Genomic DNA, 19,672 nt, shown 5'->3' with positions numbered 1-19,672 from the left:
GGAAAGCCCCTCGTTCCCCCCTGGCCTGTCCGGGCCGGTCGGGACCGGTTCGGGCCTGTCTCAGAACCAGCCTGACTGAGACACAAGGGGAGCAATGCTCTGCTCCCCTTCCTCCCCTTAATCACACACCAACCAAGCCTGCTCCTTCTCTCTCTTATGTCTCTCTCTCGCTCTCGGCTCTCGCTCCTTCGCTCTCGCTCTCTCTCTCTTTCCATTCTCTCTCTATTTTTCTCTCTCTCCCTCCCTCTCTCTCCTTCGCTCTATTTTTCTCTTCCTCTCTCTCGCTCTCTCTCTCTTGCTCTCTCTCTCTCACTCTCTCGCTCCCTCCCTCCCTCTCCTACACCTCTACCTCTTTAGCATAAGGTTATTCCCCCAACTCTCTGATAATTGTTTTGTATTTCCTGTCATCCCTTGAAGTGTTTCCCTCTCACCTGCTCAGCGCCCTGTGATGTCGGCCTGTCGCCGCCGCTTGTTGAACAGAGCCTGAACGGATGGCTGGCAGGCGTCCCTGTGTGGTTGAGCCATAGGCTTTACTATGTGTTGACAAGTGCAAGCCTTATTATCTATAGATCACTGTAATGGAATGGCACTCCCCACCCCCCAACCACCACCACGCTCCGTCCAGGGGCTTCGGCTTCTAGGGGAGCGGGGTGCGGGGGTGTCCTGTACCTTCTAGAGGGATCAGTAACTCAGCTGTCATGCCTGCAGAATGGTGGTGGTGGTGGTGGTGGTGGTGGTGGTTGGGTTCAGCCTGATTAATGAGACCTGTGCCTTCTCTAATCAGTTTTAGGCCGAGATTTAATCACAAATCTGATAATAACTCACCGGAGAGAGGAAAAATAAAGATGAAATGAGTTTTTCCGCAGCGGCGGTGTCCTTGATACGAGGAGTCGGAGAGCGTATGCAGAGTAAAGCAATCTGCGGGGCGCCGGTCGCTGCCTCTCCGTCAGGGAGGGGGGGGGGGAGGGACGGACATCTCCCTCTGTTAGTGCATCCATCAGCCATACGCCACCGCCACAGACCAGCCCTAGGAAGGACGGGCCGGGACAAGGGCAAACCCGGGGCTACGGTGACGGCCTGTTGTGGGCGTCATCTTCGTACTTCTTGTTGTGGATACAAGCATGTGTTTCCATTCCGGAGTTCTGTGGCGATGATGCGAGGACGGGGAAAAAACTGAAATGTAATGTTTTGTCTTTTTCTGTTTTTCCTCTTCTTCTCTTCCTCCCCCCTCTCTCCCTCTCCCTCTCTGTCCTCCCCGACCACAGTGACATTCCAGAGAGTTGACGGAGGCCTCATGAGCAACGGAAGGTGAGGACCGCTGATACATCTTAACACCGCAAAGCGTTCATGTTTATGTGTAGTCGTTTAGCCGACACTTTTACCCAAAGCGTTGAGTTATTTGAGGGCGTCAGGGTTGGATATTGGAGTTTGAACCAGGAACCTTTGGGCTGACGGTCCAACACTCTGACCACTTTTAATATAAAACAACTATTAATATTCCAAGACTATATCCATGGATATATTCGACAAATATCAAGTGCCGTATTGTTATTCTTGTTCGCTTTTATTCTGATGTAATGCCAGCCAAGATTCACACGTCGTGAGCCACCGCAGACACATTGATCACGCCTGCATCTGGCAGACAACCCACGTCAGCCTCTCACGCCGGTAGACATCTGACGGATTGATTGTTTACCAATATCCGCTCGTGCAATTTCCATGCAAACCTGTGCGCCAACACAAACAGACTTCTGCCGCATATCTTTGGCCACGCATCGATAAATGAACCCATAAATCTTCCCAAACAGAATTAACAGAAACAATTTAAGCAGTGAGGGCTTTCATTTCGTCATTTATCTTCTCCCCGGCCGCTGCTATTGGGTGTCCCAGAACCCCCACCCACACCACCCTCTACACCACCTTCCAGAGTGATAAATGTTCTTGTCATCCGGTGTAGGCGGCTAGGATCTGAGCACATGTAATAATGTAAAAATAATTACCCAGGGGAGGGGAGTGTAGCGCTACCCCCGGTGTCAATCCCTCCTACCTCCCCCCCGCCCCATCCCTTCTTACCATGTGTATTAATGTGAAGGGGAGAGGGGCCACATCTCAATAACACCAGTTACCGGGGACTCTCCCGGCCATCCCTGGGGGGGGCGGGGGGGGGGGGGGGGGAACCCGGGGATGCCTGCCTTCCTGTCACCTGCTTAACTTACCTGACGAAGGCAAAGCCTCCAGTTCTCCAACGGAAATAAACACACGCTACGGCTAATCATGGCTAGCTGTGTCTCCTGAGATTTGCTGATGAAAAGCTGGGTTTTTTTGATAAATATGGGAAGGTATCAAGGTTAGCCTTTAGTTTTGTTTGTGGGGATTTCTTTTTTTTTCTACCCGGTATTGTTTTCACAAGGGAACACGATAGCCGCTCATCAACTTTGAGGCAGTGGTGTCTTTATTCAAATGTTCCACAAGTGCCTGCGATTTACCCCAGTCGTAGCGTAGCTCTACGTACGTATCTCTAGTCAGCAGCAGGTGAAAGGAGAAACGGAAAAAAAAAAAAAACGAGCAACCCATTTGAATGACGAGCAGAGAAAAAAAAAAAACTAAAACAGTATGGTGTTCATTTTATTTCTTTATTTTGTTGGTTTTCTTCATCGAACCATTAAAAATATATTTCTTTAGTCAGTTACTCTGTTGTCACCCGGGCCCAGATGTTTTCCCGCTTGCCCATCTGTGCGCCGGTGACAGAAAGCGAGCGAGCAAACACATCACAGCAGAATGTGTTCATTCGTTATGTTGGATGTTTAGTGCATTAATTAGACAATAGCAAATGAAGCCGCGGCTGTTCCCGGCTCCTCATTGGCCCTCGCCAAATTGCTCAGACTGAACAATTACACATAATCGATCACAGGATAAATGATTCGTGGAAGATGAATAGGCCACAGATTGGGAGACCTGGGCACCTTGACTTTGGGGGCTCAATTGAAATTGATGAAAGACGCTGAAGGGGGGGGGGTTCGTCAGTTGGGGTCTGCCAATAGGGAGGTGTTGGAACTTGCTAAACAGGAGGGATCGATATTTTAGGCAGAAGCCTCGTGGCCCCGCGGTGAAGGAATGTGTTTGCTGACTGCTTGTGCGAATGGCCTCCGACAGGGCTGTTGCCATGGAGACCCCTGTGCTGGATGTAGCATTCTGCGTGGCGGCACGTTGCATGTAAAAATCCAAAATGGTGATCTCCGTAACTACCGGGTGTTGTGTGTTTGCGTTTTTACAAACTGCCGGTTCCGACCAATAGCAGCTTCGGGATTACGAATAAAAGCCTTGATTTATTCAGTGGCTTTTTATTGATATCCCCCCCCCCCCCCCCAACGTCTGCTGGTGTTAGTTGTTTATGGTCAGCCGATGGCGTCGTACCGCCTCCGACTGTATTTCAGATCCGCTATCTATCACAGCAAGATGCTCGCACAACTGACAGTAAATTGCTCCGAATCAGATTTTATTTGCCAAGGTTGCCATCCATCCCGAGCCCGGACAAGAATTACACACTGGTGGGAGGCGAGGATGGGGTGGGAGGGGAGAAGGGGGTCTGGGTGGGGGTGTGGATGGTGTCGACGTTTCATTAGACGTACGACCCCAATGTCCACGCGGACCTGGTCCCCCACGCGTCTTCCGACCGATGTCGGTCCCCCCTGTAATTATCCTCCTAAGGTTACAACCGCTGGTGTGATGAACACAAGGACGGCCCGGCCATTCAGGGTGTCAGAACCTCCCTCCTGATGCCCCCCTGCTCCCATGATGGAGGGAGGGGGCGAGGGAGAGAGAGAGGGAAAGGGGGAGAGGGGGAAAGAGAGAGAGAGAGAGAGAGAGAGATGGAGAGAGAGGGATGTGGAAAGAGAGAGCGAGAGAGAGAGGGGGATGGGGAGAGAGAAAGAGAGAGGGGGGGGGAGACAGAGAGAGAGAGACACAGCCGTCCCCTCCCGCTGTAGACAGCATACTTCCAGGGCTGCAGTCAGAGCTTCAGTCAACAAGAGGGACCCACACCCCCTCTTCCCTCCATTATTTTCCTCCTTCTTTGTCAAGCGGCTGGAAACCGCAGTGTGACAGATGCCAGGCGGACGAGGGGAGCAGGGAGGGAGGGAGGGAGAGAGGGAGGGAGGAACAGGAGGAGTGTGGAGGAGGAGGAGGAGGAGGAGGCGGAGATGGGTGGGTTTGGGGAGTTGGGCGGGGGGATCAGGTTTGTGGAGAGATGAGCTTGGGGAAGGAAGAGAATAATGGGTGGAGGAGCGTGGCAGGCAGCAGCGGCGGTAGAGGTGGAGGGGAGAGATGTATTACCCTATAAAAGTGCATGTGTCTGATGCCGAGCCATCAATTTGAACGACTCGCCTTCCCCCGAGGGCCTGTTTTGGCATTCAGCAACCCTCGGTGAGGGCTCTTAGCTTGTCAGGGCGGCAGTTCATTTGGACCCCCATCCCCCCACCCACCAACACCTCCAGCCCCATCACACACACACACACACACACACACACACACACACACACACACACACACACACACACACACACACACACACACACACACACACACACACACACACACACACACACACACCACCACCACCCCCTCGCTGTAGCAGCTCTTCCAATTAGAACCTGTGGCTCAGGGAGAGGCTGACTGCAGAGCACCCATTACCTGGCCCCATGTCCTGGGGGCTCAGCCCTTCCTCGTCCCACCACCACCACCACCACCACCACCGGCGAGACCCCTAGGCAGACACCCGGCGCTGGAAGAGGAAAATCCTCCTGGACTGACCGAGGATGCTCAACGATGTGGTGTCTGTGTGTGTCTGTGTGTGTGTGTGTGTGTGTGTGTGTCTGTGTGTGTGTGAGGCAGCGGGCTGGGCCGTCCTGTTGGTTTACCTGTGTCCTGTTTGTCAGCATCCCCGCAGCAGCGCTGCCGTTCTTTGCGGTACGGGGTTAGATGGTGAACACTTAGTGGACCCCCCCCCCACTGCGGTAGACAACAACAGACTAAATGGACTCCTCTTACTCCTTGATATCTGGCCCTGAACTCCTCCTCTGTTCCCCGGCCACGAGTAAAACAACAAACACGGCCGTTTTACTTTTCCACATACGGCTTTCACCGCTGTCAGCAAACGACCTGTTCCCCCCCCCCCCCCTGTTGGACCGCCCGCTCCTTGGCCTCTCCGTAGGCAGGGAGCCGGCTATCGTGCCAGCTTCCACCCAGACAAAGGAGGCTGGCCCCCGTCCCTCCGGTTCTCATCCATGGCCCATCTGTGGCGCCCATGGTAACGAGCCTTTAGACGTGATTGTACGGTAAAGTGGCCCTAATGGTCTCCCGGCAGTCACCCATGACAGGTTAAAGTCTTAATGGACGCTTTTTATGGCTGCCCCTCCCAACCCCGTCCCTCCTTCCACTCCTCCATTGTCGTGCCTGCCCCGCCCCCCGACGGAGGAGGTGCACAACACCTGTTAAATGGAGCCCTGCCGTCCCACAAGTGGCTGCAGGGATCAGGGCGGAGACGGGCGGTGAGGTCCTCTGACATCCAATCAAATAAGATTTAGACCGTCTGGACGCCACCGCACGCGGTGGATGGGAAAGCACAGCGCCAGTGCACCGGGTACCGCTAAATGAGGAGCTGTGTGGGAGTGTGTGATTGTGTGTGTGTGTGTGTGAGAAGGGGGGTGTTAGGGAGTCTGTCTTTGTGTGTGTGTGTGTGTGTGTGCAGAGTACACAACCGGAGGCATCCGTGGCTCTGCCTCCCGTACTTTCCCAACACAATATGACAAAAACACAGCAGGGGGGGAGAGAGGAGACAAGCTGTTTGCCCGTAAGGAAAGCCAAGACTTTTGTTTTTTTAGTCGCAGGAAGGAAAGTGTTTCCATACACTGTATTGGTCCTATGTCATTGCGTTTATTATCAGTCACGCATTGCCAAGTCTTTTTCTATTCTTCTCCCCCCCACAACCCCCCTTCCATCAACAGACTCACAAACATACACCCTTGCGTGCGCCGCAGACGAGGTGGTAGCATCCAAACAGATGTTTCGATTAGAGCTCCTTACGTCGGAACGCAGTTGATTCTCCTCCAGTGAAGGGGATGTGACGGCTCTATCCCATCAGATCAGATAAAGCTTAATGAATCCCCCGGAGGGAAACCGGGGTGGTGATGTGGTGGCGTAGAAAAGTTGACGAAAACAGTACGATCGGTCAGAGATTCGTAGTACTGTTTTGTCCCGGTGTCCTTCAAGCGCAGGGTTTCCTCAGGTACGAGGTGACACGCGTGACGAAGCTGAACCGAATCCTTAGCGTGGCAAACATTACAACACAAAAGATAGTTTCACAAAAAATAGATGTCCTTTTACAAAGTGGGGACGTCACAGCGATTAAAGAGAGATGAAGCTAACGGCTGTATGAAGCGATGTTTATTCCATGGCTCCCTCTCAAGGCCCGTGTTCTGCCCTCTCCCCCCAGTCGCCCAGGCCTGCTCAACGCCAGCGACCCAGGGTACCCCTGGCTGGCCGACTCCTGGCCCGCCACCAGCCTGCCCGTCAACAGCGGCTCCGGGGGGCCCAACGACCTCAGCAACTTCGGCCGAGGAGGTGAGTGACCGCCATGGGCGTCCTGGGTGAAAAGGGGCCATCCATGTTTTCCGGATCTGGAACTAAGACCGGGATCTTCCTTTTCCCTCTTCTGTACAATGGGGGAGGGGTTCTTGTTCCTGGGACATGCCTTGAGATTTGTATACCCGTGTACACGTGTTTGAATATACATTTATCTACGGCGTCAGAGGACGAGTCGAGCGTTACCGACGGTTACCCACCCCACCGACACCACCAACCCCCACCCGTATGTCGCCGGGGCTGAGTAATGGGTGGGCCTGGTGTCTTGTCACACACTGAAGAAGAGGAGAGGGAAGAGGCAGTGGTTGGTTGAATAGGTGGTGGGCGGGGCTGGGATGGAATGGAGGGAGAAGGGAGGAACACTGGTGTGCATAAGGGGTGGGCGGGGCTAGTATCAAATGGGGGGGGGGGGGAGGGGGGGGTGAACATGGGGTTGGGTGGGGCTGGGGGGGAGGGCCATGGATGTGGGGTGTGTGTGTAGAGAGAGTAAAAGATGGTCCTGGGCAGCCAGTCGTGAAGGACAGGCGCAGCTTGACTGGCGCAGATGCGGACGCTTCCTCCATGGCTGTACATCATCTCCCCTTGGCTGGGCATGCAAACCACACCGCCGCGCACGGCAGGCCCGGAGCTGCCGCTTCCTTCCTGTACACACATCCACGCACACACACACACACATGCGCACACACACACACACACACACAGAGACACACACACGCAGAGTGGCGGTGTTATTGCCTCACGTGCATGGAGACGAGAATGGAAAGGAGAGGGAGAGAGAGTGAGAGAAAATAAAAGACAGAGAAGGGTTTGAAACGCATGAATAAAACGGGATGGATTTTTCTTTAGCAGTGGGATGGAAATGTTAAGTGTTCAGGAATGAGGTGACCTGGAAGCTGCGTGTGTCGCAGACTGTTATTCTCTGGAGAATTCCTCTCGGGAGTCGCACATCCGTGACCTCTGTGTCATCCTGGCCGGACGCAGAGCTGCTAATTAGGTTCTTTGGGCTCTTATTCTATCCTGAGACCCGACCATGTGTGCTGATGTCTCAGATCTCCCTCTGTTCCCTGGTCACTCATTTAGAAGACACTTTTATCCAAACCCCGATTGAGTGAGTGGAGTTGGTGGATTCATATGCATGTTATCGTGGATCAAGTCCATCCGACGTTAAAACCACTGCACCTTTATTCTTTATTCTTATCTTCTTTGTACTTCTTACCCACCATCTATTCTTTAGCCCCAAGCACACGGCCGTTGTTGGTACAGACATGAAACAATAGGTTTGAATGCTCGCGTCTAAAATAGCCTTGAGCAAATGCTGAATGACGAATGACAAACACAGCCCCGCTGCATATATACACAACGCTCTGCTCTGTTCAAACAACACGATATATATTATTTCCTCGGCCCAGGCTATAAATAAGAACCGAAACACACGCTCAGTAGTCTTTGGCCCTCACACCTCTCTCTCCCCCCCCCCCCACCAGACCTCCCCAACGGCCAGAGCGACAAATCGGGCACCATGCTCTCGGACGGCGCCATCTACAGCAGCATCGACTTCACCACCAAGGCCAACTACAACAGCCCCGGCCAGGCGTCCCAGGCCACGCCCTACGCCACCACCCAGATCCTCCACTCCAGCAGCATCCACGAGCTGGCGGTGGAGCTGCCCGAGGCCCAGTGGAAGGCCTCGCTCCAGGCCAAGCAGGAGATGGCCAACCTGGGCTACTCGCTGCCCGACAAGAACTCCTGCAACAACAGTAAGTCCCCCGCCCCGGGGGGTGCAGAGGGGGACATGTGCGGATGGGTTGGAGACGGGAGAGGTGGATGCATGCGTCTCCTGTTTGATTTGTTGAACCATAGAGACTTGTAATATCTGATTTTTCCGGCCTCTGGAAAAGGGAAAAACTGCTCCTTCGCGACCACGAACGCGACGGTGGGTTTCTGGGGGTACTTTGATGTGCTTGCGTCTGCTGGTACACAGCGGTGTTTATCGTTATTTTCTCCCCCAAGTGTACGCTATGTTGGTTACCTTGCAAGGCTGAAAAAGACGCGTATAAAGAGCAAATGCAGCCTTTATTACCGTAATTTATGCAGCCCGCTCTTACTTCGCGGGGAAGCAGCGTTCGGCTTGGCTTTCAACGTAGTTGTCCCTCCGCTAAACTCAGAATACCTCTGGACCTCTGCTGAATAAAGGAAATAATCCCAATTAATGAGGCTGGATTTGAAGATGGATATTTTTTTAAACCCATGAAAAGGTATACTATTATAGTCCGCGTTTGTCTCGGTTTATATAATATCTATTTTTATGATCTCATCTTGCTACAGACCAAAACAGATTAATTCATTTTAACAGAGCCAATCCAAAGCAAGAATTCTTTGAAACTGCTTCTCTAAATCACACTCGCCTTGTTTTAAGTAGTTGGATTATATGCCATTAAATATGATTATATCTCTGACTAAGTAAAGCAATTAATTCAGTTCTTTGCCTTTTAAAAGATTAAAGACACTTTGCTCTTTGAATAATGTAATCTGTTTTATTTCGTCTACTGTGGACGATATCACTAGTCTAAAATATTAGATCAATAGATATATATCTAAGTAAACCTAAAAGTATATTTAATCGCAGAAAAAACCTGCTGCATGTCCGTTGCTCTAACTGCATGTCTGCATGTGCTTATGCTTACTGCCGGTCACCTGACGCCACTGTCATGTTTTTGCCCCCTCCCCTCTCCCTTTAACCCTCCACTATAGCACTCCTTTTCATGCCCGACTACCGATTGGCAGAGGGATTGTCAAATAGAATACCACACAACCAATCACAAGATTTCAGCACCACCAGCTCTCACAACAGCTCAGAGCGAAGTGGCAGCCTCTCAGGTGGGTCTTCTGACGCGGCGTGGATAAAAACTGGGTCATCTCCGTGGCGACACCGCTTGGCTTCATCACTGATGTCTTAATGGCTTGATTGATCCCTTAATTGCATGTGCAAGCCACTCATCCTGTCAATGTTTAGGTCCACCCCCACCAATAATATGCTTTTGCTCACCTCAATCTCAAAATGCTTTGGGTCCGGAATAATTATATATTGTGGAACTACAGGAATCGAGCAAATTAAGCTGTTTTTGCCACTCTTGATGTGTGTGTGTGTACGTGTGTGCGTGTGTGTGCCAGATGTTAAGCCATGATAGGTTACAATTAGGTAATGGAGCTACAATCTGTGTGCAACAAAGGAAAAGTTTATTTGTTTTGCGTGGTCTGTTGAAGATATAAACACAGACTCTGATACTGGGTGCCAGCCATGGCTCGAGGGTCTGGACCGGCCTTGTGGTTCTCTGCTGCTTAACAGAGCAGAGAGAGACAGAGCGAGACTGAGAGAGAGAGAGAGAGAGAGACAGAAGGAGAGAGAAAAAGAGAGACAGAGGGAGACAGAAGGAGAGCAAAAGAGAGAGAGCAAGACAGAGACAGAGAGAGAGGGAAGTAAAGAGAGGGAAATAGAGGGAAAAGGAGAGAGAGACAAAGAAAGAGAGCGGGAAAGAGCGAGAGAAAAGGACAGAGAGAGAGGGAGAAGGAGAGACGCAGAAAGAGAAGGAAATGGAGAGAGGGAGAAAGCGAGAGCCAGGCCCAGCCTTAGTCACTAACACATCAGCCATCATAGACGCTTGGCTGGATAAAGGGGTGAAAAATCCTCCCCCCCCCCCCCCCCCATTTTCTTCTTCCCCGTCTCCCACTAATGGCGGCCAGCCACACTGAAAGCCATGTTCAGAGAAATGACAATGTCATTCATAGGACACGGGGGCAGATCTCCACCACTGCTCGCGCTCCCCTCTTTCGCTCCCCCCTGTAATCATGCTACATACTCGGGCCTTCACAGGGCTCTCTCCCCTTCGTGAGCCGCAGCCTGCCGGGGCTCTGTGACAGGCCCGGGGCCTGTCGGCAGGACTGGACTGGACTGGACTGGACTGGACTGCGGGGCTCGTCACAGGTTAATGAAGGCGCTTGACAGAGGTCAGCCCAGGACATACGCATCATTAACGCCAGACTTCCTTCGTCCGCAGCGTGGCCCGCTGAAGTTTTCACAAAACCAAAGTGCGGAGTCACGTCGGATGGATTGGCCCCCCCTAATTATTTCACTTGGGTAGGAGGATTTCGGATGATTGGGCCGTTGCCCTGCGCTACCCACCTGTAGGTTAACGTTTGGATCCGCACCTCATAGCAACCTCATTTGAAGTCGCGAGCGCAGGCAGACAACAGGAGCGTGGACTAGAAAGAGACTGTATTAATAAATACATGGGTGGATGCTAATAATAATGAATGAACGCTTCAAAGGCTCTATGCTTTAGATGTCTTGTAGTCAAGAAGCATATTCTGCAATGCATAGATTTTCTTCCTCCTTCTCTTCTTCTTCCTCGTCGTCTTCTCCGTATCTCGGTGTTCGCCGCGCAAATTATTCCCCTTTTTCAGGACAGCTTCCAGTAACACAGACTTTGCACCGGCTGAGCTGTACTTTGTGCTTCATCTAAAAGTAAAGCGTTTGAAGTAGTATGGAGGGAGAAGTTGGTGCTCCGACGGTGGTTCTTCTGCCTCCGAGGATGGGGAAGAAATAATGACTGTCAGGTCTGAAAGAGAGAGAGAGAGAGAGAGAGAGAGAGAGAGAGAGAGAGAGAGAAACCGAAGCAGAAATAGTCTCTTTCAAGGCAGCCATGATTTCCACTGGGGGATGTGGTGCTGTTTGTTAAAGCGATCTCAGAATGGCAGTGAGGGAGGGCGAGAGAGAGGGCGAGCTGGAGGGCGAGTATAGGTGGTAATCTGCATGTTCTCTATGGGGGTTGTTGTTGCGATGCTGGCCTCCCCTCTGCTAGGAGGTATGGTTAGGTCGGAGCTATGGTTGAGGTCCAGCAGGAAACCCAGACGGTGTAGTTCCTGTAAATCCGCAGCCGCAACCTCTTCCACAATTGTAATTTGCGTTATCCAATCCAGTGATTTACTATCTCCTCCTTTATTTAAAAAAGCGAGCTCAAGGGAACACCACTGGTCAGTGATCTGGACACCGTTTGCTACTGCCATTCAGTCCACTTGGCCCCGGTTCTGATTGGCTGCCGGCCCTCTTCTCCTTCGCTCTCTCTCCCCGATCGCTGCCTTTCATCCGTGAACGTCGGCGAAACCCAAGGAAAACAAAGCAGCCCTGCAGTTAAAGTCTGGGAGTGTCCCGACCTGAAATATAAATAACCCAAACTCCGGGCTCCGCATTTAGTATTAGCTCCTCTCAGAGCGGAGGCCCAGTTTTGTGGGCGGCGGAAGATGTGTATGGCCTGACCAACTGCTAGCCCCCACTGTCTGCTGCTTTTCTTTGTCCTGATTTCCTCTGAATTCTCCATATCTGGAGGGAAGATGTTCAGCTCCATTCGTCCATTTCCCTGAAGAGGCTCATTTACAATATTGATGGCCGGAGTTGTGTAGCGGTGGAGACCGAGGTGGTGGGGTTGGAGGGGGGGAGTTGTGATTAAACAGTCACGTCAGCACGTCTTTTATTGGTAAAAGTCGAGCGGCGCCCAGAGGTGCGATTAGGAAACCCAATTACCTTCACACTAGACTTACACAGTGGAGCCTCCTGCCGCCAGCGGGCCCGCACATTTTCCCTTATTACTCCTATTCTTTATCAATCTTGGCCTGACAAGTCTCTCTTCCGCCCCGTGCCCCCTCACACTTCCACGGCCCACGGTGGATCCCTAAGCGGCCGTCCTCCCGGTTGAGATGGGTCTCCTGTTCTGGACCGAGCTGACGCTGGTGTTTTAGGGGAAAGCGATACTTATATACAAAACTGTAGTAGTGTTTGCCTTTACATTCTGCGTTCACAATTCTACTACTGTACTGCAGTGTGTGTAGATATTTATTAAAGAAATTTGCACATTCTTAAACGTACATACAGTTATTATTGCCTGTTTCACATTTCCTGTCAGGGATAAATAGGTTGAATCCTATCTGAGAAGGAATCCCATCTTTTTTATGTTCCGAGAGTTATGATTCAACGTTTCATTGAGTCTCTCTGTAGCGTCACCAAGGCGTGGCGACGGCAGAACATTCCCAGCATGCATCAGCCCTTTCCCTGCTCACTCCGACGAGGTAGTTCATCTCCAGCCGGGGCAGGCTGGACAGGGTTCATCAGACGACACCGTGTGACACACACACACCACATGCATGCTTCCTTTCCCTGGGATCAGTTTTTCTTTTTCCGCTGGTCTGGGAGACCGGGTTGATTACAGGCCTCTGGCAGTGGCAGGCCGACCAACAGATGACAGACAAAGGGATCCACAGAGCGGGCGTGCTGGAGGCCTTGTGGCTGGCGACGGCGGCTGTGGGAATCTTCTGGATATAGATGTGAGGTGTTGCTTGGCAGTGCAGGGCTGTGCGGCTTGCCACGAATGGATTCACAGATGCAAATTTTCCGACACACATTACCTCAGCGTACGCTAACGTACGCGCCGACATAGGGTGCGGGAAATAACATGGTCACCGACGTTTACACGGGAAGCATAGCGTTTCTTGTGTTCGCCTTTTTACTTATATTAATAAGGATGGGCTGCAGACAGCCCGTCCTTATTTCTTTACACACATTAATGGCAGAAAATAAATTGCAAAGATGTAAACACAGTCAGCTGAAAATGAGTTATACAAAAGCGAATGCTAATATGAAAAGGGAAGGGGAAGTAGCCATAATTCTTTGCAGCACACTTTGCTGCAGAGATGTGCTTTTCTTCTTTATGATGATGGTGAGATGCTTTTCCTTCATACTCAACACTGCCATTACTTAAATCAACACTTGGTCGCCTAGCAACCGGCAAACCGTGGCAGTAAAGCTGTGGTTCGCAATCACATTTCCATTGAAAGTTACACCTTCTCATCTCAACGTAATGACTGGTGTTTGGATTTATTTAGAGGGAATCACCACATACACTCTTATATGCTTCTGTGAATTCAAGTCAAACGCATGAAGGAAAGAACGGGCCTCGCCCACACACAGACTCGTATATAAACCCCCCTGTATTGACCGGGTCACGCCGGCTGGCAGATTTATAGAGATGGATGTGGCACAGAGAGGAGAAGCCGGTGTTTGAGGGCACAGGCAGAGCAGTGGTGGAAATGGATGGCGCTGGGGGGTTCTGTGGTGTAATAACAGAAACGACGGTGGTAATAGACCCTCAGCGAATCCCATTAGGGGTCCGGGTGACAGTTCATTATGACCGCAGCGTCGGACTGAGATATTTCATTGTGGAACCCCGAAGCCTTGTGTGGAAGGGGAAGGGGTTGGGTGCACTCACTGAGGGATGAGTGGAGCACAAAGGTCTGATTCCATCCCTCCACCCCTCCCATTCCTTACACCCTTACACATACAGGCGGTGTTTATCCGGTTTCTATGGAGGCTGCTCAGCCTTGTCAATCAATAGGAAGAGGCTTTAATCAGGTAGCCTTGAGGCTGGTCGCCGACGTGCCGACAAGAAAGGGAGAGCCCATTCAAGTTTTGTGTACACGTGTGTGTTCTTTATGTGTGCGTTGTTTGAAGTCGTCTACAGAATTTCTAAACAGGGTATTGCTCAAATGCAGTTAAAATTTATGTTCGCTGCTTTACTCTGCGAGCGTGTGTGTGTGTGTGTGTGTGTGTGTGATGAATCGGCGTTGTTAAGAATTCCCATTTGTTTCTCCCAGATTGAAAACAGTGCATGCAAGCGCACACACACACACACACACACACACACACACACACACACACACACACACACACACACACACACACACACACACGACATACGTACTCTGCGCACCAATTGATTTATTCTCAACGCGTGTTTTATGTCCTTTCGAATTTCATTTTTTGGTTTATTAAACCCTCGTCTGGTACCCCCCCCCCCCCCCCCCCCCCGTTTCTCCCCCCCGTTTCTCCCCCGAAGGCGGGAAAGGAGGAGGCAAGAAGAAGAAAACCAAGCCGGGTTCCAAACCCACCAAAGCCAACGGCTCCAACTGGGCCAACGTCCCCCTGCCCCCTCCCCCCGTCCACCCTCTGCCGGGCGCGGAGATGGACCACTACCCCAACGACCACCACGACGGGGGAGGGTGAGTCGGCAGCACGCGCGCCCCCAACGCGCGGCTGGAGAGTGCTCCGGAGGCTGGCCCGCTCAGACGTCCTTCGGGGCGAACCTGAAGGAGCCGGGAGATGATTGGAAAACGTGTTCATTGTTGCACATGTTGTTCTCCGCACAAGCAGCTGCTCACACGCTCGCGCGCACACGCACACACGCGCATGCAAACACATACATACGCACGAATGCACACGCACACACACGCATACACCTCTCTTAGACCAGTGTTAGGCATGAGAATCTGAAAACAATTATACTGGTCAATTGGCCCATTGGTTGAAAGGACAAATGGGATTTACTTCCATATTCCGACTGAAGAGAAACGGAGCGATAGATGCTGGCCTCCAGGGATATTTATGCGCATTAATATACATTAAAGCAGTATCAGCACTGTTCTCTTTAATACAATACAAAAGTACATCCATCGCGTTTTACAACACATGTTAGAAAGATACGAGAGTATAAAACATGACGGCCGCCTTATTTCCTTCACCAAAGCAACAAACCTGCGGATAATCGCGCAATCCCTTGATCTCGTCTAGGAGGGAGAAGAAACCCTGATGTGGAACCGCCACAGATGGTTCAGATTAAACCATTTGCTGATTTCCACACATGAAAGAAAATCTCCATAAGCTAGGAGAGGCACAGTCGAGGTAAAGCCAAGGTGTGGGACTTTACCTTTTTCCCACACATTATGAACTTCAAGTTTACACAAAGCCAAAGCCTACAGTGTATTTGGTTCAGCATAGACAGAGAGAGTGTGTATGTAGATGCGCTGTCCTCTAGTGTCTACATCCAATGCAGGAGTCTCATCCTTTTTAATAGGCTCTCTGGTAAATGAAGAGACCCGTGCACAGTAAATCTACGGCCACGCTTAATGGCGGCAGATTAAAACAGTTATGTCCTATGGAGTGTGCACTGACAAATTTCCTTAATGAATATTTTTTATGGCCAGTATTATTTCAGCATGTATAAGCACAGCCAGTGCGGGGAACGGAGGCTCCGTCGGCCCCGTTATTCCCTCCATGGATCCCCTCTGCTGAAAGTTATCAAGGTCGCAAAGTGTCCGCCGGGTCTCCGAGAGATTCATCGGCCGTGCATTCCAGTCTTTTCCCTTTGTGTTTCCCCGCCTCTCGTCTCTGTCCGCCCTACTGTCGCAGACATCGATGTAACCCCCGGCCTTTAGTCTCCTGCTCTAGATCCGCACTCGTACTCCGACGTGATGCATTATAGATTGATTCGACACACTGAATAATGTAAAACACCGGTTTGTCTTCCGCGACCCACCCGACTCCTACCATACAGTGGATTCAGAGAAACACGTCCACCTCCAACCACGCTATCGTCCTCGTCCCACACTGACCCTGTGTCCTCCCCCCCCCCCCCCAAGGTACGAGAGCGACGGCTGGGGTCCCACCATGCCGGTGCAGACCTACCTCCACCAGGGCATGGAGGACGAGCTGGAGGAGGAGGAGGAGCGGGTGCCCACCCCTCCTGTGCGGGGCGTGGCCTCGTCCCCGGCGGCCGTGTCCTTCGGCCAGCAGTCCACGGCCACGCTCACGCCCTCGCCCCGCGAGGAGATGCAGCCCATGCTGCAGGCCCACCTGGACGAGCTGACCCGGGCCTACCAGATGGACATGGCTAAGCAGGCGTGGTGAGTCCCCCTCTGAACGGGGTCGGCCGGTGGGTCGGAGGGTGGCTCTGACCCAACCGCAACCTAGACGTCGTCATACGGTTATGACGCATGACATGTATGTTGTTTGTGGAGTTTGTGCCTTTATGGAACGAGGAGAGAGACAGAAAGGTGGTTTGAGAGAGAGAGAACGACATGTCGCGTCGGACTATAGATTCTTTATTGACTGTTTTCCTGGAATAGTTGAAAGTGTCAAACGGTAAAGAATGTCCTGCAAGTTATTGCAGTTCTAGTGTGTTTGACCGGTGCTCCTCAAAGTCACTTTCTGGTGTGAGATAAAAGTCGGTGGTCGTGATCATTACCGTGCGAGCACCAACATAGACCCCCCCGTACAGATGTAGTATCCACCATATGCTATTTATAAAGGCTGCAGCCGCTACGGTTTATAATACTCCTCTCTCTCTCCCAACAATTCATCCATTCCCCTTTGGTATTCTCACACATGACACCTGTGCATTCAGGCGTTGTGCGCTGCAGATGTGCCCATTAATCATTTCATTTTAATAGGCCCGTGCAACCACTTAGTTTACTGCTTCTGTTTACTCCCCTGCAACCCTCCCTGCCTTGGAGCGACAGCGCTCGATCCCCGGCCGCCGACGTTGCTACGCAGCCCCCCAACACCCACCACCAGCCCCGTATTGTCCCGCTCCTTCTCATGCAAGTCAGATTCAGGGCCGTGCCTCAGCCTGTTCCCACAGACAGAGGGAAAGAATGAGCGAGTGGCGTTCATTCGTAACAGTGCAGGGGCAGGAGGGGGGCGGGGAGGGAGAGGTACGGGAGATGTCACATTACTCGGTAATGACTACGTTGGTTCTAAAGAAGCGTCTCCGACATCGGGGAAGAGGGGGGGGGGAGGACCCGCCGGTAATTACGAGGGGGGAAGTCTCGCCGCAGACCACCGCCGTGTCACGAAAAACGACAAAAAAAACAACAACAACAAACGCGTGTGACGTCCCGGAGCCGGCCTCGGCTGTCAGCGGCGTGGGGACCCGCGGGGGGTGAGGGATCGGCGCGTGTCGACGGGCCTTGGAGGCGCGTCTTTTGTGTCTGCGTACAGCTGCAATTAGCGGGTCATTGTGTGTTAGCAGGCGCGGGTGGAAATGCGTCGGAGCGCTCCGAGTGTATTCAGAGGGCTGAATGCGGACGGGCGCTCTAAAATCTGCCTGACAGTTTCATATAAAGGTTGTTTTATTTTTTTTTTTCAAATGTCGTCTCGTCGAGATGTCATCTTTTTTCCGGGTTTTCTGCCTCTCGGCATACTTCACCGCACCGGTCGGCGACGTCTCCCACCCCCCCGCTGCCAGCTCAACCCTGCCGAGAAATATAAAGCTTGTACTCTATGCGACGTATTTTCCGTCTTTGAATTTCTCGGCAGGCACATGCAGGGGGGCTCTCTGCCACCTCCCCAGGCCCCGGCCCCCCCGGTGGGCTACGTCTCCAGCACCCTGGTGTCGGACCTGGAGACGGACCTGGCCGACGATGACGAGGAGGAAGAGGAAGAGGAGGAGGAAGAGGAGGAGGACGAGGGCTACGGGGTCAGGCATCACCGTGGCATCGAACACACGCCGGGCTCCAGCATGGACAACCTGGACAGCTCCGTCACAGGTGAGGCCCCCGGTACACCGCTAAGGACGTGACTCCTGCCCTGGTCACGTCCCCCAACCCTGGTTTAATTACCCCTCCAACCCTGATTTAAATATATTTTCAGTTGACTATTTAGTCTTTTAGAAGATGGTTTCATGCAAAGCAACTTAAAGTGAATTTCAAATGTCTTATTTTATTATTTATTGGGATAAAGATGCTTTAGCCCTACCTCTGGTAGCAGAGATGCTTTAGCCCTACCTCTGGTAGCAGAGATGCTTTAGCCCTACCTCTGGTAGCAGAGATGCTTTAGCCCTACCTCTGGTAGCAGAGATGCTTTAGCCCTACCTCTGGTAGCAGAGATGCTTTAGCCCTACCTCTGGTAGCAGAGATGCTTTAGCCCTACCTCTGGTAGCAGAGATGCTTTAGCCCTACCTCTGGTAGCAGAGATGCTTTAGCCCTACCTCTGGTAGCAGAGATGCTTTAGCCCTACCTCTGGTAGCAGAGATGCTTTAGCCCTACCTCTGGTAGCAGAGATGCTTTAGCCCTACCTCTGGTAGCAGAGATGCTTTAGCCCTACCTCTGGTAGCAGAGATGCTTTAGCCCTACCACTGGTAGCAGAGATGCTTTAGCCCTACCTCTGGTAGCAGAGATGCTTTAGCCCTACTTATGGTAGCGGAGATGCTTTAGCCCTACCTCTGGTAGCAGAGGGCCGCAAGAACACAGGTGCCGCAAGAACTGAACGAATTTTCGGTCTTAATTGTACTTGGGTTAGTTGTACTTGGGTTACTTTCGTATCAACCCCATGCTCCTCAACCAACGTTCCCCCGCCTGTTTCGTTTCTGTTGAAAATGGGAACCGTCTTTGCCTCCATTGTTAAGCCCTGCACACGATAAAAAGGCTAAAAAAAACTCTTCAAAGGCTTCGCACCAAACCAACGGTCGCCCAGGACATGTTCTCTGCGAGGCTTGTCTTGTGCTAATTCGATAATTGGTGTGCTAATGTGTGTGAACATGCCTTCTAAATACACCCCAATCGAGACTTCTAAGCATTTTGTTGCAGTCCTGGGGGGGCGAGGGGGTGGGGGGGGGGGGGGGAATTACAATTCTTCCTCCAGGAAAAGAGATAAGAAAGTCCCATGAATTTTAAACAGAAGCGTGAGGGTGGAGGAGAATTAAGAGCACGGAGAGGCAGGGCGAGGGAGAAGGACTGTGATTTGAGTTGAAACACCCTGCTGAGGAACTGGCGAGCCTATCTCTCCCCTAGGAGACTTTCAAATCCATTTCACGTACGGCATATTCCATTCCGGTCTGGAGGCAGGATTTCCATTTTTACAACTCACCGGAAGCTTTTACCGCCGTCTGTCGGAGGGGACACGCCAAGGACATGACTAGAATGGTAGACGGCTTCGGTCAGGGCCCCGGCAATGTCCCCCGACCGAAGCCGGTGATGGCTGCCTTATAACACCACCACAGTCCCCTCCACGGCTAGTCACTGAGAACCACCAGTCTAGGAGAGGAGCGTTGGAACTGCTGGCAGAAGGCTAAGAACCGCGTGTTTCGGTGGGTGAAGCAGTGACAATAAACGCTCGTGTCCCGTTACCCCCCCGCGCTCCCACGTATCGCTG

General features: G+C 52.0%; 1 protein-coding gene across 1 annotated transcript; it reads left to right on the top strand.

Annotated features, from left to right (window-relative positions):
* Positions 1-1,268: 1,268 nt before the first annotated feature.
* LOC307091726 (roundabout homolog 2-like) lies at positions 1,269-18,069 on the top strand (the record flags this gene model as incomplete). Its single annotated transcript, XM_079759373.1, has 7 exons — positions 1,269-1,308; positions 6,491-6,618; positions 8,124-8,396; positions 9,391-9,516; positions 14,583-14,745; positions 16,162-16,425; positions 17,840-18,069. Coding segments are annotated over exons 1-7 (1,198 nt in total), but the record flags the coding sequence as incomplete, so codon positions are not given.
* Positions 18,070-19,672: the final 1,603 nt, after the last annotated feature.

The sequence above is a fragment of the Pollachius pollachius genome (genome assembly GCF_949987615.1).
Source record: "Pollachius pollachius genome assembly, contig: scaffold_392, whole genome shotgun sequence".
Taxonomy (NCBI): domain Eukaryota; kingdom Metazoa; phylum Chordata; class Actinopteri; order Gadiformes; family Gadidae; genus Pollachius; species Pollachius pollachius.
This window is presented reverse-complemented; position numbering and strand designations above follow the sequence as displayed.